At 47.3% G+C, this 21,567-nt stretch overlaps 1 protein-coding gene across 1 annotated transcript; it reads right to left on the bottom strand.

Annotated features, from left to right (window-relative positions):
- Positions 1-4,747: 4,747 nt before the first annotated feature.
- Positions 4,748-21,188, bottom strand: LOC133356732 (thymus-specific serine protease-like). The gene is given in 13 exon segments (XM_061574387.1): positions 4,748-5,641; positions 6,932-7,077; positions 8,650-8,832; positions 11,220-11,361; positions 12,427-12,519; positions 12,521-12,697; positions 13,614-13,661; positions 14,466-14,543; positions 14,850-14,973; positions 15,546-15,675; positions 16,453-16,552; positions 16,716-16,906; positions 20,932-21,188. Coding segments are annotated over 13 exon segments (1,533 nt in total). The 5' UTR covers positions 21,017-21,188; the 3' UTR covers positions 4,748-5,605.
- Between the last annotated feature and the right edge of the window lie 379 nt (positions 21,189-21,567).

Here is a 21,567-nt window from a genome sequence, read left to right as displayed (position 1 = left end):
CCCATACCCCTCCCCCCGATCCCCGCTCAAGCGAGTGACGTCAACATTGCTCGGAGCCACCACGCTGCGTCGCTGCTTCTCATCCCGCATCACGCCACCCACCACCACCACCTGTTCACCACCACCATCAAAATCAGCCGTGTGGTTAATCCACTGCTGGATTAAAAAAAAGCTACATCCCCGCAAGCGGCCGCCACCGCTTACCGCTCGCCATCCTGCGATGGTGGAATAATCCACCTCGATGGTGCAACGCGCGCGGATTTCATCGCTCCGTCTCCTTGGAGGGGACGCGCTTTCGGGAGCGTGCGCGTTCCATCCCTCGGCTGTCGCTCCGCTATTATTCTGGACCATCGGCCACGCGGGCGGATCGATAAACTTGCCAAGGGAAGGGACGGACGGAGAGGCAGTGTCCAGAAGTTTTTCATCTATTTTATTTGTTCAATACGGCTCAATACATTAATTAATTCATTTACATTACTTAATTTTTCTATTGGGAAAATATCAATAAAATATCAATAAAATTTCACATTTCTGGGTCTCAAAGGAGGAGGTGTGGGGGAGAAGGGGTCACGCCCTCCCACCTACCTTCACGGATTTGTTAGCCAAGGACGAGGCAAAATCTTTGGCCTCAAGATGTGTACCGTGTACACACACTCAAATGTATACACACGGTGGATACTGCCCGTGGCGGACACTCGTAGCATTTGAGTCGTGCCGACCTTGGCCCGTGGTCACTTTGGGGCCCTCTCCCTCCGTCGTGCGTGTTGTGTCCCTAAGGTCCACGTGTTCATTGCCGAGGCGACAGAGCACAATGCCACAGACCACAACGATCTCCCCACCCTGACCATAATAAATAGACCGCTGTGTAGGGGCAGTGTTCTTCACTCATTTTCAGAAGGAGGAGGTGGGGGGGGTGACTTCAGTGTGAGAGCTGTTACACGTTTCAAACCGTTGGGGTTTAACAGCACGCTGGGGGTGGTGTTTTCATATTTTGTGTATTATTGGAGGCGCACGTCAGGGGCCGCACTAAAGGTCACCATGGGATGCCAGTGGCCCGCGCGGGCCTTGCAACGAGGAAAAGAGGCATCAATGGCTCAGCACACATTCACCTACCACCTATACTCCTATGTCCTCCTACCGTGACATGGAGTCCAATCACAGGTGCCCCATTGCTAATTACCATGATCACCTTTGTCTAAGAAAATCTTACACGTACTCAGAGCCCAGTGTCCACCCTCAGTGCTCAAGAAGGTCAACAGTTGCATGGATGCAGCCGGAATCTTGTTCAATAGACCTGCATGGTCTGCATAACCCGGAGGAAGCTCATGTGGAACAGGGAGAGAGAACATATAAACTCCGCACGGAAAAGTCCCCTTGTCAGGAATCGAACCCAGGTCCTTCTTGTTGCGAGGCACAAGCGTCACCACTGCCGTTTAGTTATGTGCAATAGCGCCCTCTGGTGATGTCACCGGGTCACAACTACTTTGTTTATTAAACCAAATCTTGATTTGTTACGTGACTTTACCGAAAGAACCAGAGTATGGATTCCTGCAATCACGAAAGCTTCAAATCAATAAAACAAAAGTCACGTAACTTTACCGAAAGAACCAGAGCGTATTGAGCGAAAACTAAGCTATGTTTTATTTTACCAGCTAAGGCACACGATACAGCTCTTCTTCTTGGTTTTTTCGGTGAAGTCACGTAGAAAAAAAAAGGAGACTGTTCCACATTCAGGTGAAGAACAGGTCTGTCAAGGAGACAGACCTGTTCTTCACCTGATTCTGTCTCCTTGACAGACCTGTTCTTCACCTGAAGACGGCTACTTGCGTTGTGGCCGAAACGTCGTGAGAATTATTTTATTTTTATTATTTTATTAATTTCTTTCTACGTGACTTTACCGAAAGAACCAAGAAGATGAATCCCTGCAGTCACGAAAGCTTTAAATCGATATACAGCTCTTTTTCAGAAGCGACCTGGCCACAAATGATAGCTCAACGAAGTGGCTTATCACGTGGATATTCATAGCAGCCAGATACTCTAAACGCGTCTTTTTCTAATGTGGAGGAGAAGAAAATACACGCGACCACGTGGAGAGACAAGAAAACTCCAAATATACAGCAGCAGGCGTCAGGGTCTGGATCGAACCCACAACCTCCTGGATACCAGGCAAGGGAGTTAACATCTCGCCACCGTGGCGCCTACACACGGTACACAATACTGTGGGCGGTAAAGTTGCAGCCAGTGCCGGATTATCGTCGTAGCAAAAGTAGCTACATATGCTACGGGCCCCACACTTTCAAGGGCCCCGCGCTAAATGCTTTCAAGCTATCAATTCCGTGTCAGTGATTCTGCACTTGGGGGCCGTCCATAAGTTACGTCACGCGATTTTGGACAATTTTTGACCCCCCTCGTCACACATCGTCACAAATGTCTGACCCCCCCCCCCCCAGGTGCGTGACGTCATTTATGGACGGCCCCTTGCTCTATTCCTATAGCACTATATTGCCTATAACTTGTTTAAGGTTAGCGATTTGTCGTATTATCTGGCTGTGTAGCAAATGAAAGAATATAATAAAATTTCGATTTAAATCTTTCGTGACTGCAGGGATTCATCCTTCTTGGTTCTTTCGGTAAAGTCACGTAGAATGGAAATAATAAAATAATAAAAATTAAACATAATAAACAGGTCTGTCGAGAAGACAGAGTCTGAATGACTATCATCTCGACAGACCTGGTTTTCACCTGAGGACGGCTGCTTGCGTTGTGACCGAAACGTCCTGAGAATTATTTAATTATGTTTTATTTTCATTATTTTATTATTTCCATTCTACGCGACTTTACCGAAAGAACCAAGAAGAAGAATATAATTACTTTACTATGCAAGTAAAAAATTTGTGTTTAAATATTTGTGTGTTTTTTTATTATAGGGCCCCTTTATAACATACGCTACAGGCCCTGAACTTGCTTAATACGGCACTGGGTGCAGCTCTGAAATTGTCGGCTCACGTCGCTGCTGACAAAAGCGCCTCCACTATAGAGAACTCTCTCTTTTTTAAATCCTTTATATTAAGTTCACTTGCTTGCTTGCTTACGACCGTGCAAATCTTTCGGTCGTTTTTTAACCCACTTCCCGTGATCCAATCGAGCTGACATTTTGCACACAGACTCGTTGTGCGTGACAATTAATTTTCGTGAAAAATTTGTCCAAAATTTGACACTAGGGAATTTTTTAAAAATATTTAATTACCAATTGCTTAATGGTGCCAGACAATCATATGACCCATAGGTGGCAGCCATCTCAAGCCAGAGGACGTGAGGACTCTAGCCGCCCCGATGCCATGCATATAAAGGATTTATAGTGAAAAACTTTGTTTTTTACGGGTTAATTTTTACTTGGGTCTTTCGGTAAAGTCACGTAAATAGGTTGAAAGAAAATAACACAAAATAACAAAAAAAATTACGACGTTTCAATCACAACACAAGCGATCGTCATCAGGACCTGCCACCTCTGGTCATCCTGCGATTAAATAATGCACCCAGCACTCGCACGTCGATTTCATCGCTCCATCTCCTCGACGGATGTACTCGCAGGGGGCGTTCTTACTGGGCATTTGTGACAAGGAGCTTCATGGCTCATCGGATTCCTCCGGCATACATTAAATAATTCTCATTCTGTTCCATTCCTTGGCTGCCACTCCCGGTATCATTGTTGACCATCGTGCACGATTTAAAGCTTTCGTGACTGCAGGGAATCATATTCTTGGTTCTTTCGGTAGAAGGGAAATAATAAAATAATAAAAATAAAACAATAAAATTCTCACGACGTTTCGATTGCAACACAAGCGATGATTGCTGACTTTACCGAAAGAACCAAGAATAGCAATGTGTATGTTGAACTTCTTTCACGCCGTACGTAGCCAACCGTGCTAATCGAGAGGTACGATATATAGATGCTATATATGTAGATTTAAATAAGTCACGCAACGGCACAAAACATTACTTACAATTCACAACAACGAAAACAATATTACACAGCGAGATCCTTTGATAGATAACCCCCCCCCCCCCCACAAAGAAAACTGGGGAGAATGAAAAAGATAAAACTTTTATTTGATTTAAAACCCTCTGCGCGTCTCCCACCATTCCTCAAACATGCAATGAAACGTTAAAGGCTCCACCTTTCAACATGCGGAGCCATCTCTCTCACACAATATTGATACGACATGTACAGCAACACGAGGAGTCGTTATAAATCAGTGCGCTATATAAACTCGGAGAGACCTTCATCCAGCAGTGGATTGATCATGGCTGATGATGGTGTTGATTGTCTCGTAAAAACATTGAGATTTACCCTGGTCAACAGCAACGAGTTCCACTAATGGAATGAAAACGTTCACATGGAAAAATATTGTTCAAAAGTTGTCAAAAATGACCACGCACAAATCACAATTATCGCATTAAAATCAGGAGCGTTAAAAATGTAAAGATAAATCACGTGCAGGCTTTGCATTCCTGCGCCAAGGGCATCTCAAAGCACTTCGTAAAAAAAGCGTTGCGGAAGATTTTAAAGAGTTAAAAAAAGTATGCAAAAGAAGCCAGCAACCAGACAGAGAGCTGTGAATAGCACGCAGAGCAGACATCACTATCACCTCGTCCTGAGCTAGGCCTACTGCTCCACTGGCTTGTGGAGTCTCTGAAGAGGTGACTGACCCCCACCCACCCTACACAGTCTCCCCCTCACCCCGCCCCACATCCATAATACCAAAAGTTAACAGAAAAGAATACAATCATTTCTTTAAATCCACCCTCTCCCCCTCAAAGTGCAAGTGTTTACGCGAAGGACAGTATAGGATATATTTCATGCATTGAACGGGTTGAGTTTTAAATGGGTTGAGAGTTGAATGGGTTGAGAGTTACGGTATGCGTGTCGGATTGAATATTGAATGGGATGTGTATTTAATTGGATAGGTGTTGAGTTCATTGTTGAATGGGATGCGTTTTTGGTTAAGCGTTGAATGGGATGGATGTTGGGTTGACTGTTGAATGAAATAAGTGTCGGGTTGAGCGTTGAATGGGATGGGTGTCAGGTTGAGTGTTGAATGGGATGAGGGTCAGGTTTAGTGTTGAATGGAATGAGTGTCAGGTTGAGTTTTGAGTGGGATGAGTGTCAGGTTGAGTGTTGAGTGGGATGAGTGTCAGGTTCAGTGTTGAATGAGATGCGTGTCGTGTTGAGTGTTGAATGGGATGGATGTTGGGTTGAGCGTTGAATGGGATGGGTGTCAGGTTGAGTGTTGAGTGGGATGAGTGTCAGGTTGAGTGTTGAATGAAATAAGTGTCAGGTTGAGTGTTGAGTGGGATGGGAGTCAAGTTCAGTGTTGAATGGGATGAGTGTCAGGTTGAGTTTTGAGTGGGATGAGTGTCAGGTTCAGTGTTGAATGAGATGCGTGTCGTGTTGAGTGTTGAATGGGATGGATGTTGGGTTGAGTGTTGAATGGGATGGGTGTCAGGTTTAGTGTTGAATGGGATGAGGGTCAGGTTGAGTGTGTTGTTTATTCGCCGATGCACCATTTCCCACGCTGTCGAGTGGAGTCCCTCATCCCTGACGTCACTGCAGCCACTGGACGATCTGCTTCTCGATCTCCTGCACACGTGGACAGTCGGGGGGGGGGGGGGGGGGGGGCATGGTCAAGGCACGTCATTATGGCACCGTAGTGACAATCCAGAACACACACCAGAGACATGTCATCTTTTAATAGGGTCATGAAATATTAACTAACTGGCATAATAAATACTTGCCTACTCACCAGAAACTAGTCTGTCAATCTACTGCCTACATATGCCACCAGAGTCGAAAATCTAGAGCACTGTATCTTAACCTGGGGTGCACGCACCCTTTGGCGGTGCGAGATGCCCTTTCTGGGGGTGCGTAGACATGGGCAGATATTTTTCGAACGTAAATCATTAGAAACACAAATTAAACACTCATGCAGCCAGCTATGGCTGCAGGGTTTGGTGGTACATGTTGTTAATGTCGTTTATTGTGAAAATTCGGTCACAGTTCCTATGATCACTGTTACATTGCTTTTATGGCTATATTTTGGTGACTTCGAAAAGTTATTTGGTTTGGCCATGTTTGTTTGTTGGAGTACGGAGTAAGACTGATGGCCTTAATCTAAGTTGTCTTGTGGTTGTTGTTGTTGTTTGACTTGCATCCCTACTGGGATTTTTGCACACAACGTTGGTGTATGGTGCTTTTTCTGCAATATTTTGCTGTCTTTTCTTGCATTTTCTGTTTGCACATAGTCACATAGTCACTTTAAGATGTTTTCTTGTTCATGTTTTTGTTTTTTGTTTGTTGCGGTTGCACCCGATTCAAGAGCCGAATGGCTCACAGGGCTATACCAAATAAATTAAACCGAAAAACTGAAAACACGGGCATGCAAGTACAACTACTTTGTTTTCATGAAACCTATGTATGTATTAATATTAGACAGGTTTAACCGATTGAGAACCATAGGGGTGCAAGGCTGTAGTTAACGTTAAGAACCAGTGGTCTAGAGAGACCCCCACTGTCAGAGACAAATCTGTCAGTCTATAGTACGCAGTCCTCAATAAAAGACTCTTCCTCAACAGTCCACGGTCTAAAAACCCCAATGGCAACCAGTCTGGGAGTCCGTTGTCATGGGTACTGAATAGCTCGATTACCTAAAGACCTCGTAACAGACATACAGAGTTCACGTGTAGGATAGTATAATTTTTAGAATGTAGGGAATCTCTGTGGTGTATCTGTATTATGTGTGTACCCGTGTTATATGTATACAACTGTGTGATATGTGTATACCTGGGTGTGATGTACACAACTGTGAGATGTACACAACTGTGTGATGCATACACCTGGGTGTTGCGTCTACACCTGTGTGGCAGTGCACACCTGTCTGGCGTGACGTAGGGCATAGATGTCATTCATCTTGGGCGTCTCCATGTCGGCGCAGTGGGACGTGCCGTTGATGACGATCGCGGGGAGCAACGGAGACAGCGACTTGAGTACGCTCAGCTTGTGCCACGGATCGATGTCACCTGGAGGCCGCATCGTCGTTGTCGTCAACATCGCATCGTCACAACCATCGTCAGCACCACCATCATCGTCGTCGCCATTGCCACCACCGTCATCATAAACACAACCATCATGATCATCACCACCATCACCAACTTCACCAACATCATCATCATTGTCAAACATCGCCATCATCATTTCTAACCATCGCCACAACTCCAGTGCGTTAATCATTACACCGAGTCAACATCTCTTCCTGTCAGTAGCAGACTTTAATTATATTCCCAAATGGAAACCATCTGTTCTCCAACTTTTTTTTTTTTACAAAATAATAATTGAATACTGCTCAACTTGCAAATAACATGTGTTAATATACCCTGAGGTGCGCATTATAATCACCAGCAAACATAAATTGCCAACAACAGACACACCAGGAGCATCTGCGTGGACATCAAAAAAGTTGGGCCAACTGTTAGGAATCAGTTAAAGTTAAAGTCATTACACAATTCATTTAGGGGCATTTAAACTGCCCATAAACAATCGAACATCACCATCATCATCCACCACCGACACCATCGTCGTCATAATCGGCATCACTTCTACAATCCCATCCTCACTACACCCAAATCATTGGCATCATAGGCACCCTGGTGATTCGAGACCTTGCTATGTAACCATAGTGATGATGCTGTGAGGGGGGGTGGGTGTGGGGCATTGCCATATGTGGTGGCGGAGGTCAATACCCCGTTATCCACTGGCACATCCGAGCCAAGGCAGGATGGGAATTCTCATTGTAACGGGTGGTTTCCACCGGCTATTTGCCGAGCCGAGCCAGAACTAAGCCATGAAACTCTGGGCCTCAGAATATATTAGAGTCGGGGTCAAGCAAGGCCAGCGGTTGAGCTAATGCTGCGTTCATTGTATGTGGCATTAATCGACAACACTGACGCGGTTTATTTGCGTGTGACATCAGCAGCGTGGCTCGGCTTCTGCAGTGGAAAAAACAAATGTGAGCCATGCCAGGGGCTGCCTCAGCATGGCCCCGGTGCGGGTTCATTGTACAGTGGAAAGAAGCCATAAGTATGTTGGGGAACGCTAAATATATATTTTTAGGTTTTGACGACATGTAGTATTCCATTCATCGCAACCGAGAGATGAAGGGTGATCACACAAAGGCTATTTATTTGCTGCGCTGTCTGGCACGTTTCCGCGGCACTACTTTACATGTTCGTTGTATGTACGTATGTTGAACTTCTTTCGCACCATACAAAGCCAGCCGTGGTAATCAGAGGTGCGGGGGAAGGACAACAAACTGAATACAAAAATCAGTTCTGAGTTCATACTCCTTCAAAGAGGTCAGCCCCAGCCTGTCTGATAACATGAGATTAATCCTCTTCCAAAAAACAATTGGGCTGAAAAAAAAAAATCTAAATAGACCGCATTGGCTTTGGAGCACAAAGCACGTTCTCGCTCTGCTCGGTAAACATCCGGTGTGGGAAAAAAAACACACCAGCAACCTACGAAGGCCTCCAGGGACGGCTCGGCTCGGAGGCGTCAGTGGAAACGGCGCTACGACAAAGCCGAGAGAGAGTCACCGTTCACGAAGATGACTCTGGTGCCGTTGGGGCGGTTGGCTCCGTACACGCGGTTCGTGCTGTCGACGCCGCGGGAGACGTCCTGGAGCGACAGGCCGAAGACGCGCACGCACACGTCCACATCGGCCTCCAGCGTGAGCAGACGCGAGAACGGGCAGCCCCGCTCCGGGTAGCACGACTGGACTGGATGCGCACACAGAGACAAAGGTTCCCCGTATAGTCTTAACAGGCTGCTACACACTACACTCTCCTCCCCTGCAGCCAATCTCTCCCCCACTGCAGCCGATCTCTCTAGTGCTGCCGCGGTGGTCCACTTTACTCCAGTGACCCGGGTGTTGCCGCGGGGTCCACTTTCTGCCCCGCCCCCTCTCTCCCCCCCCTACTGCCGAGGCCTATATAACCTCGTGCCACGGCAGATCTCTCCTACTTCAGCAGTTTTTTTGTTTGCTGTGGTTGTCCCACCTGATGACGATTGCTTGTGTTTTTTTTTTCTATCTACGTGACTTTACCGAAAGAACCAAAGAGTATGGATTCCTGCAGTCGCGAACGCTTCAAATCAAGATTACACTACACTATTTTTAAATCCTTTATATTAAGTTCGCTTGCTTGCTTGCATGCTTGCTTGCTTGCGTGCTTGCTTGCTTACGACCGTGCAAATCTTTCGGTCGTTTTTTAACCCACTTCCCGTGATCCAATCGAGCTGACATTTTCCACACAGACTCGTTGTGCGAGACAATTAATGTTCGTGAAAAAAAATTCCCAAAATTTTACACTTTTTAGGCAAAAAAAAATGATTTTACATATATTCAAATAGAACTCATTCATGGCTTTGGCTGAACGTCACAGTGTAAGAGCCCAGAGCGTAACCCCTCCACAGGCCGTGGCGGAGTAGCGCAGTTGGTAGCGCCCTCGCTTCCCATGCCAAAGGTCGCGGGATCGATCCCCGCGTCCTCCACAGGCGAATATATTTTTAAATCCTTTACATTAAGTTCGCTGCCACGCATATAAAGGATTTACAGTGAAAAACTTTGTTTTTACGGGTTATACTTATTATTTGATCAGGTAAGGCTCACTGGGCACTGTATAGCTCTTTTTCAGAAGCGATCTGGCCACAAATGATAGCCTACTGAAGTGGCTTATCACTGCAGGGAAGGGTCGGACCACCACAGCTCTGCGTGCTGCTTGCGTCATCGCTTGTGCACGCGGTGATGTATGTGCCAGTAGGACAGCCCTGCCAGCTCCACAATTTCATTTATAATTAAACTATAAACTATTTTTATTTTACCAGGTGAGGCCCACTGACTTCTATAGCTCTTTATCAGAAACGACTTGGCCATAAATGACAGCTCAACGAAGTGACTTATCACGTGGAAATTTATAGCAACCAAATACGCTAAATGCACGTTGATTCTCAATGTGGAGGTAATAACCGGAGGAACCGGAGAAAAATCCACGTGACCACGGGGAGAACATGCAATATACAGGAGTCAAGGTCAGGATCAGGATTGAACCCACGACCCCCTGTATACCAGGCGAGGTAGTTAACATCTTGCCACCGCGATGCTGGAGCAAGTGCTGCTAGCGAACCACCTATGGACGCTGGCACGGCACACGGCACACGAAGCGGTGGTGTGGCTAGCAAACCATGTCTGGCTGCCTTTGTCTCCACAGTGCTGGATAATATAATTACACACAACACCAGGTACTCATTTTGAGGCTGAGTCGATCTAGGGATGGCCCAGGACTGGTTAAAATTTTCACTGCTGTTATTGGTTCCCGATCGCAGCGCACTAACCGCTACACTTCCGCGCTCCCCACACAAACACAAAGATTCCCCGGATAGCCTTATCGACTGTACAGGCAAGTGCTGTTAGAAAGCACTTATTAAGGATTATTATATGATATACATTCGCATAGTTGCGGAGAATGAGTAACAAAATACATAATCAGACAATACACCTTCAAAAATATGTCCTCTGATTGATGATATGTGTAAAAAAATATTATTTTCTTCACGTAAAGGGATAGATATGCAATGTTGGTCATTTATTTTGTCACCTGTTTAGGAAGGTCAGCATGGACATATGGTGGGGTCGTATGACCGGCACGATGTCCGGATGCCCGATAGCCTTACTATGACTGTAGCGGCAAGTGCGGTTAGAGAGCACCTATAATTACCAATGGTGCAAGTTTCATACATTCTTACCAACCTCTGTCCATCCAGCAGTGTAAATGGATACACCGCAGTTCAGTCTAATGTCAGATTAAGTGTTATGGGATAATTCATGGGTGAATTCTAGATTTGAAGTTGTCGTGACTGCAAGGGATTTTTCGGTAAAGTCACGTAGGTGAAAACAAAATATATATTTATTTTATTTTATTTTGTTTTCACCTTCGTGACTTACCGAAAAAAAACTAAGAGTAAGTCGTAGGTGCTCCCATCTCTTTCCAAGATGTCTGACCAGCGTGGAAGAGTAGACCAAAGTACTCTCGATGTGCGCTGTGTAGAGTGCCTCTAGAGGAGGCCCTTCGACCGGCAGTGGTGCGAGCGACCAATCGCGGGTACTCACACACTCCGATCTCGCTGCACTTCTGGAAGAACCACTGACGCATTTCGGAGAGCTCGGGATCAGCGGCCTCGTTCTGCAGCGCGAGCAGATACTCGTCGTACGAGCTTTGCACGCACGTCTTGGTGTCGTCCAGAAGATGCGTCTAAAGCGCCGGCGGCACAGCAGAGGGGACATGAGAGCGACGACGAGCATATACCGCCGTGCGCAGCCACGCGTGTAATAATACGTTTTAGGATGATTGTTGAAATTGTAACGTGCGCAGTTTTCCGTCCACTCTCTGAGAGACGGAATGTTTCAGAGGTGCGGGAAACTACGAAGCAAGGCGGCAGCGAGAAGCCAGTGCTGACAATTGTCCCGAACTCTGCAGTCCTATACTTGGGATGACACACCTGAGTACCCGGAGAAAACACACGCGTGCGATGGAGTCAACTGGTCATCCCTGAGTAGATGTAAATTAACCCACTTGCTATCTTGCCATCATACGCTGGGCAAGCCAAGAGATCGTGACCTCAACACATACAGGTTGGCGCGTGGAATTTCACGAATGTCAGTTTAATAACAAAGTAGGCATGCGCGACCAATATTATCCATAAAACAGGTTGTTTTTTGTGTTAGATCGCGTAAATATAAATGTGTCATTAAACCCACCACCACCGACACAGCCAATTAGTAAGGTTTGTCACGTAAACAAAACACGCCAATGTGTTTGATCCACCAACCCTCACATCCAAAGTGCCGGATTATATGCGCGCATAGCCATGAGCGCAGACAATTTGATGGGAAGGAACTTACAAAGTGGTGCAGTGCGAGGAAAGCAGCAGATGAGAAGACTTGTGACCTGCAGTGTGGCGAGTGAGTGGATGAGTGAGCAAGTGTGTTGTTGTGACCTGCAGTGTGGATAATGAGTGAGTGGATGAGTGAGTGGGTGAGTGAGTGGGTGGTTGAGCAAGTGTGGGTATGTAGATGAGTGAACAGGTGAGTGAGTGTGTGTGTGTGTGGTTGAGTGAGTGGGGGTATGTTATGATCTGCAGTGTGGGGAGTGGATGAATGTGTGAGTGGGTGGGTGGGTGAGTGTGTGGTTGAGTGGGTGGGAGTCTTGTTGTGACCTGCAGTGTGACGGGGTGGTGGTTGAATAACAGTGCAGATGAGACGAAAGTCCTCAACATGGGTGGAGGAATCAATGCATGAACTCCATGCGACGTGGCACCTTGGCGAGGTGGGCAAGGCGCTGGTATGGCTCGCCCACGGTCCGGTCCGTCATCTTGTCGCACACTTCCGCGATGTTGTGCTTGGAATCCAGGCTCGTCATACTGCACGGCCACCATCACCACGCTCGCCAGGGTGCCCACGAACGTCGCGCGGTCCCGGGCCTTCTGGAGGCTTCCGCAGGCCTCGAAGTCGTTCTGAACTTCCTCGTACTTGCGTTGTTCCAGGAGCTTATCCAGATGCTCAAAGCCCTCTCGCATGCTGCTCACACACTGTCGAGCAGTGACGTGGCCGAGAAGAAGCGCAGTTTCTCACTTGCTGCAGGGGTTCGCGGTTCAAGCATCATGACCGCCCTGGTTAATACTACACTGTTAACCGGGTTGCATTGACCGTAAATGTAAGCGCCGTCTGCTTCGCAGTTGACATCAAAAGAACCCGTGACGTTATTCGTAAAAGAGTCGGCCATCGTGTGCCGGTGCTTTCAGATGCGCTTCTGCGGCCGTTTTGGAAAGCCCTTCCTTCCAATATGTGGAAGCGACTAGACCTAGGCACTTTTAAATCTAGATTGAAAACTAATTTCTTTAGAACTGATTTTTATGTTTAGTTTGTTGTCCTTCCCCCACACTGTGGATTAGCACGGTTGGTTACATGTGATGTGAAAGAAGTTCAACATACATGCATATACATACATCACAGTGACAATTTGCCAAATTGGAAAGGTTATCTGCAATTTGCTTGATTGGGAGTACAGACATAGACACATCGCCCCCTGCTGTGCACCTCGTGCAGATTACGTGCGTGAAACAATGCAGCACATTTCCCCTGTGATAGGTCGAATTCACGGCCGGAGTTTATATTTTTAGAAAAGCCAGGGAATGACCGATGTATGATATATTAGCTTTGGGTCGTGTAAAATCACACCAAAGGAGGTGCTACAACTTGTAATACTAAATTACAGTCGCTTTCATCCAACAGCGTAGAGCAGTGAGGTGGGGGATGAGCGTTTGAGAGTCAATTTGTTGGGGCAGCGATATAGCCGTGCTGGGCTGTAATGAGGAATCAAGTGGCACGGCTCAGGTCTGGTCTCTAATGTTAACAGAAAACCAGCACCAGTTCCCAAGGTTCCTGAGATTACCAAGAACCCCCCCCCCCCCACCACCCCCAGGAGAAGATAGGAGTGTGCGTTACCTCGTCAGATCCTCCGACCACCGAATTCCGCAGACTTTGCCCGACAACCTGAGGGTGAGGGGAAAACCACAAAGTAAAACGCGTTCATGATAATACTTAAAATATTTTTTGCACACAGTATTCGCTCACTCTCGTAGAGCGAGCAATTAAGAGGCGGCAGGTATCAGACAAGCTGGAAGGCGGCCAGGCGATGAGCCGGCACCAACAATTGCCCAAGCTCTGCGGTTCTCTATAGAGGAGCACCCCTGAGCGAGGAGGAAACACACTGCCCTCTCCTGGCGAGCCAGGGTATGGCACCTCGTTGCCGACGGGAAGAAAGTTTCGTAACGTGTGTGCAATCCATTAACCCTCGCCCCCGCAGTGTTGGATTACAAGCATGCACCACCATCGCCATATTGTCCATTCTCATCAATGTTCATCAACGCCAACAGTAACGGTGCTGTTTGTTCACATAACACTGTGAGTGAAGGGGTGCTGCAGTGATGAAGTAGCACACTGCATTTCCTGCCAGTTTAATTCGATCTCCCGGCAACGGCCATTGAAACAATTGTGCAAGTTTTCTAAATCCACACACTTCCGTCCACTCGGCATATATAAATGGGTTCACCACCTTTAGTCGATCAGCAGCCTGAAGTGTGGTCGGGTAGCGTGCTGGTATTCCCAACCTTCTCCAATAAGTCGGGCCAGCGTGGAAGAGTAGGCCACGTACCCTCTAGAGGGGCTCTCTTGAGACTCCTTCTAGCAGAGGCCTCTCCGCCAGCAGTGAGCGGGAACGAGCGATTGCCGGCCTGCACCTTTACCTTCATCGCGGTACTGTTGATCGTGTCTGCCACGGGAGCCTGCGAGCCTCACCTCGTCGTACCCTGCGTAGTCCAACTGAGCTTGAACTGGCGCCGACGAGGCAACGGCAGTGTGGATCAGCTCTGGATGCTGCAGACACAGAAGGCAACGACGCTGTTCAGCAAAGATTTCTCCGCGTAGCCCTCGAGTACCTCTTTTCCACTGCACAACCGAGCCAGGCCGGCGCGGCTCTGGGGTTCGCCAGGGCGTTTTTTTTTGTTCAACTGCAGGACCCAAGCCGAGCCACAATCTGCCTCGAGTGTACTCATTTTGTCCTCCTTCCCCCCCGCACCTCCGATGAGCGTGGTTGGCTCCGTACGACGCGAAAGAAGTTCAATATACACACGTACATTTATAAATATTGAAAATAATAAAACAAGATGTACGGTGTCGCACCTTGAGGCGGAACCAGGCGGAGAGGGAGCCGGGGTAGGAGCCGCCGAACGACACCCAGACGTGGCCCTGCTTGAGGCCAAACTCGTCGCTCACGTAGCGGTGCACGCGCACCAGATCCACCAGCCTGCGCAGGGGACATGCGCCAGCCGGCCGCGGCGGCGGTGGCGGCACAACACCCCTGAATCCACTGCTTTGGAGGCAAGGGTTGGCGGATCACGTAGATTTGTGAAACACTCTCAAACCAACTGGGTTAGTGCTGCGGGGTGGCCACAAGGTGGCAGCTGAGCGCATGGGATTGCGCACCTGACCACGTGGACATTTTGGGTGTTGTGCCCCTGGTTGTCTTTCTGGGTACTCTGATGGCCACTCTTACCTTCGGGTACTATGTTCCTTTGAATAAAATTGTTGACCGCTCATCCAGTGAATAAATTCCCTCCTTCCCCAAAAAATAACCCACCCCTTGAACCACATCATTGGAGACGCGCACGCACGAAATGCGCATGCGTGACTGGCATTCAGATTCACGGAACCCGAGTATGCCGGGGGCACTCAGATTCACCACATACTGGGATACCGGCATTCAAACTCCCTACACAGTGATAAGACCACATTGAGTTAACTTCATTTCATTCCTTGCACCAGGGACAAAGTACGAAGCACTTATGGTGCTACTCCTGTGCTTGGCGAGACACTCACGCCTGGCTGATGGTCAGGTATCGCAGGTTCTTGTCCGACAGCCCCTCTTCGTTGACGCTTTTGCCATAGAATCGGTGCTCAGCGGCGACCAGAAGAGCTCCATGGCTGTGCGCCAGCCGAACGTGCTGGCCTGCGGACAGAGTATGGGGGAACGCGCAAAAGTGTACACAACAGCCAAGACGAAAATAAATCCCTGTTCACTTTCACACACCGTGGAATTAAGCGCTGTTAGTGATCGCCTATTAATGCCGGCACGATGCACTATGCACTATTGGGTGGTGGGACCAGCGTCACTCTTGGCCATCTTTGTCTCCCCCCATAACACCACACCAGGTACTCATCTGTGGCTGAATTGAGCTAGAGGCTATGTGGTGGGCAGCAGAGGGTGGTGCAGCAAATTTTATGCATCCCATTTATTTTATCATCATTGACCTCATCTATTCACCACTGGCCGAAGGTCTCCGCAAGTCATCACCATCTCTTACGGTCCATCTGAGTGACGTGGCCCAACAGCGATAATCTCCTCCAGGCCACCATAAATTTGCCGTTTGTTAGGCCGATACTCCGTGCTGTTTATTTATTTTATCCTATCGTGAAAGGCACAATTCAAAATAAATAAATAACAATGAACATATTCGCCTTCGACAATTTTTTTTTACATTTCGGATAATGGATTTTTCTCTTTTGGTAGTGGCCGTTTGTCAATTGAAAATGTGCTATGAAAAAGGGCCACTCCTAATACATCGCCGTTTGAGTGTTGTTATTGACGATGGTGTTGAGTTTTTGTTGTCGTAAATCATGCTTGTGCACCACTACCAACTCAGCAGCAGCATCAACACCAGATCATTTGTTTACGCATACATATATTGATTTATTGCGCCGTTAAGTCAGAAAGGAGCTGCCTTACCCACAAACACGTCGTTAGAGCTGAGGGCCGATTCCCCACCGATGTAGAGGAAGACGGGGCCGTGAGGCCGCTTCCAAAACAGCGAGTTCACCCAGACACGCTGCAGCCAACACACACCGCCACCATGGTTAGCCAACCAAACTCTGCCGCTCCGACGATGACCAGAGTTCGCGTGATGGTTTATGCTCCTTGATGAGATCACGCAAGGCATTGCAGTTCATATGTGGCGAGCACTTTATGTGCAATGAGCGCGGAGGCAGCACCTGTTTGAAGGTTTTGTTGCAGGCCGGGTCGAGGTGGTCGAGCGGCTGCTTTAGCTCTACGTTCCTCAGGAAGCTCATGAATCTGCTGCTGGCCGGCCCCTGCAGGGAAGGGTTGGACCCCCACAGCTCCGCATGCTGCTGCCTGCGTCGCAGCTCGTGCATGCGGTGACGGATGCGCCAGTAGGCCAGCCCTGCCAGCCACACGATTTCATTTAGAATTTAACTTTAAACTTTATTTTATTTTACCAGCGGAAGCCCACTGCCCTATATATCTCTTTTTCAGAAACGACTTGGCCACAAATGATAGCTTAATGAAGTGACTTACCATGTGGAAATTTATAGCAGCCAAATAATCTAAACGCATGTTGATTATAAATGTGGAGGTATCTGGAAAATAATTCACGTGACCACGGGGAGAACATGCAAATTCCAAATATACAGCAGGCGTCAGGGTTGGGATCGAACCCACGACCTCCTGTATACCATGCAAGGTCGTTAACATCTCGCCACCGCAGTGCCCAATTTATATTTGGGTTAAGCCAACTTTATTCTAATTTATCGTGGCAAATGATTCAAAGTTATATTGGCTCAGATAAATTAGAATGAAATATTACATAGATTTGTAATGGTAGATATCTAGTTTAATCAGAATAGTTGTTACTGTGGTTGTGATATGAGTCGTGATTTATGATTTCACACGATACTGGACATGCACTCAGTCATAGGCATAACAAAAGAGGAAATGGCGCGTTGCTACAGATAGATGCTCTCAGTTTTACGTAATCGTGGGCCCGCTCCCTCTAATATCCCAAACCTAGAGACTCTCTTAGAGGCCTGATACGAATTGAAGCTTCCCTTAATTCAAATGGACCCTGCAATAATGATTTATGGCTGCTGTACGTTGCGACACCATAACGTCCTGCATTCTGTTAACTCGAGGCAATGTATGAGTTGGCGTTGTGTATTCGAATAAATGAGCTATGTAAAGGGGAACCAATTCATTGCATATTCTTAGGTTTTTTCGGTAAAGTCACGTAGGTAAAACATTAAAATTAATAAAAGTTTTACCTACGTGACTTTACCGAAAAAACCTAAGAATATGAATCCTTGCAGTCACGAAAGCTTCAAATCTAGAATCAATCCATTGCACAATAGCGATTCGTTGGCTCAACATGCACGCATTGCATTGTACCTGTAATGACTGATTAAAATATTACACAGTAATACCCGGCTTGAGTTGGGGATGCGTTCCTGAAATGTGCGATGATGAACTTTGAAACGATGTAAATCGAAGCGATTCACAGGGTACTGTGATGAAGGTGAAGGCCGAAAGGCGACGGATAACGACAGACGATGTCGTCATAGACGTAAGTGTGGGGTTTGATGCGACGCAAATCTGTTGACGGTGTTAATGACGTGACGACGTATTTGCGAAAGGGGGGAGACGCAAATCTCTGTGTTACTGTCGTCCAAATAAGACGCAGCGAAAGTGGTCGACGATACAAATGATACCGGACACAGGAGAGAGACAATACGCACGAGTCAATGTGCAACAGAGAATATGACAGGTGGACAATGCAAATGGTAGAAACAATAGAAATAGAAGAAAGAATACAAATGGGTGAAACAATAGAAATAGGAGAAACAATAAAAATGGGTGAAACAATAGAAATAGGAGAAACAATAGAAATGAGTGAAACAATAGAAATGGGAGAAACACTACAAATGTAAGAAACAATACAAATGGGAGAAACAGTTCAATTTTGTTCTATGCAGACAATAAAACAAAATTGAGATGACAAAATAGATGGTGAATCCAAACAAAAAGACACCGTACAAATAAGACAGTCAGAACAAACCAGATGGAACAATAACAAACGTGGCAGAATAAGACAACACGAACGAGGCATTACACAAACGTTTAAGACGAGAAGATTAATTGCGTTTGACCCGCATATCATGACGATTAATAAAGCTGTGGTGTGGTGGGGGAATAGGGGAGGAAGGATGGGGAACCATTTACATACAGAGAGCACTTTTTGTCAATACAGTACATGGCTGGATGAGGGCCTTACAATGCCACCGTGTTAACTGTGGTGGTTATTTGACCATACCTCACCACATTGGTCATTGCGAGTCGGTGAAAGTATGGAGCACAAAAGTGGCAGCATGGAAGTACGTTCCAACATTGCATGTTTCTTTCTACACTGAACTCTGCTGCCCATGAGAACATTTACGTGCCTGTAATAAGATACCCATTTATAGATTTCCAACTTAATTCTAATGATTGGATAATCAGACAATGTCTCCTTTATACTTTTTAAACAACCCATGAGGTCCACGGCCTTCTGGGAATGCATCATTACAGCAGCATTGAGTCAGGCCAAGCAAATGTTCCACTGGATCCGACATACGGCGTCTCATCAACAGTCAGGCTTGTTTGAATCAATGCTGGTGAATTACGAGATGTTATTGGCAAGATATGGCCCGTAGGTGAATGCAAACTTTCTATACCACGTATAAATAATCACGAGCGTCGTTGTTGGGAATATATGTAACAATACATAATAGCAAAACCCATCATAACAGAATTAATGTCTCCTTCATATAACCGTATTTTCACATACAAATTAAAGTTATATTTTATACAAAAAAAAGTTTTATTTTACACAACCCATAGCTCCCCCTTGAATCAAGCAAACCACACCAGCGATGTTAGACAAATCAAATCAACTTATTGCTTTAGGATTTAAGAAGTTTATTGAGATTGGCGCGAGACGTGTAAATGCTTTGTGTTAGAATGTCGGGTTTCTCTTGAGCTTTTTAGCACCCCCAAGATATTGAGGTATCTATAAATGGATCACGCTGTATGGGTGAGGCATGGGAAGTCCCCGATTCAAACTGATAGGCGGAACCGAAACCACAGGGCTCGTGAATAACCACACAAAGACAACAACACATAGAGATTCCCCGTATAGCCTGAACAGACTGTTGGAGCAAGTGCTGTTAGCGAGCACCTATGAAGGCCGGCACAGCACAGGAGGGCGGGTGGCCAACTCCACGCCCGGCCGCCTTTGTCTCCCTAGTGGCGACGTTTTTTTTTGTTTTACCGCACCAGGTACTCGTTTAAGCCTGAGTCGACCTAGTGGAGGCCCAGACCGGTTCAGACAATCGCTATCACTAGTGTTGGCCGTGAACTGGAATCGAACTCGGGCCGCCGGGTTCGTAGCGCAGCGCGCCAACTGCGACACTACCGCTCCCCACTCACACCTACAAGCAGCACACAGGCAACGCAGTACAACAGCACTTAGGTTCATAGCCACTGTGTACGTACGTTTGTAAAGTGAACTACGAATGTATAATGCAGTGGGGCTATGCTGGCAACATAGAAGATTGGAGGCACAGGGGGAGACAGGGGGACGTTCAGATACGGACACAGGCTCCGCATGGCTGTGAATGCGTCAAAAACAACAACTTAGATTTCTCAAAGCGCGCCAGAGAGCGTAGCAAATGACTCAGAGCGCATGTATATGTGTGTGTGTGAAAACTATTTGGAGGAAATTGGAGTCGCGAAGTTAGCGATTGAAGCTGACGTTTAATTCAACAGTGCTCAGGAACAAAGTCCAACAGAATCCCACAACAGGAGCCAGAGCCCAAACCCTTCGCGATAAGCGTGGCCTCAACTTCAAGTCAAACCATATCACGCAGTACTGGCTATTTGACTTAACCATTGATTTATCGTACATTTTAATTCTGGCCGTGATTCTATCCATAGTCTGTCAGCCGTAAATGTGTCACCGAAACATGAACCACAGAGCCACAGCAAAAACTCTGTTGTGGTGTGCGGTGTGATTCCATTGAATACTGCGTGATGGTTGTGATGTGCCGTGTGATTACCTGTCAACCCATTATCAGTGCCCTCACTTATTACAGATCAATTCACACCTTATTGGCCACCCCGTGCCCGCCTTACAAATCTCAACGTTCATCCCACAAAGTCCCATCACAAGGGAGAAACACACACAAATAGACAAACAAATATGTTGCCCGTATGAAAACGGAAGTACGCTGTATGGACGTGAAAACTCAATTTCCCTGTACAAGAATACGGGGTAAACCGTGTGGGTTGTCATGTTGCGGAAGCGATCACACCGACGACTGTGATGGTCGCGACGCGAGTGGCGGCTACACACGACGCCGTGGATGATCGCCTCACCCTGGCTGAGCGAGCCTTCGCAGAACGACGTCAACGAGGAGGCGATGACAATCGAGGCGAGGGAGAACAGCAGCAACGGCTTCATGGCGCGCTTGCTCCTCCGTCAACTCGACGCGTCCCTTTGTCGCCCCCCTTACCTGCCCAGAGTCGAAGGGGAGAGATTTCTATGGGTGACCTAAGTCACTTCAAGGAGTGCACGTGACGCTAAGCACGTGCGATATCGCTTACAGACGAGAGGGGATTTATTTTATTTTATACCCGCGTGACTTTACCGAAAACACCAAAGGGGGTTTCCCAAAGTGCGTGCGCGCGCGCGTGCGCTGTTCATAGGTGCGGCTCACTAACAGCACTTGCCCCGGCAGCCTGTGTTGAGCCTATACGGGGGGAACCTTTGTCTTTGCTTTTTATAGTGGGGAGCGGTGGTGTAGCGGTCAGCGCGACGCTGCGCTACGAACCCGGCGACTCGAGTTCGATTCCCGCTCACGGGCCAACGCCGGTGACGATTATCTGAACCGATCCCGGACATCCCCTAGATCGACTCAGCCTCAAATGAGTACCTAGTGCGGTGTGTACAACATCTCCACTGGGGAGACAAAGGCGGTCGGGCGTGATGCTGGCCACCCACCCCCTCGTGTG

This window comes from Lethenteron reissneri, chromosome 55, assembly GCF_015708825.2.
Source record: "Lethenteron reissneri isolate LAM-NWPU_2019-01 chromosome 55, ASM1570882v1, whole genome shotgun sequence".
Classification (NCBI taxonomy): Eukaryota; Metazoa; Chordata; class Hyperoartia; order Petromyzontiformes; family Petromyzontidae; genus Lethenteron; species Lethenteron reissneri.
This window is presented reverse-complemented; position numbering and strand designations above follow the sequence as displayed.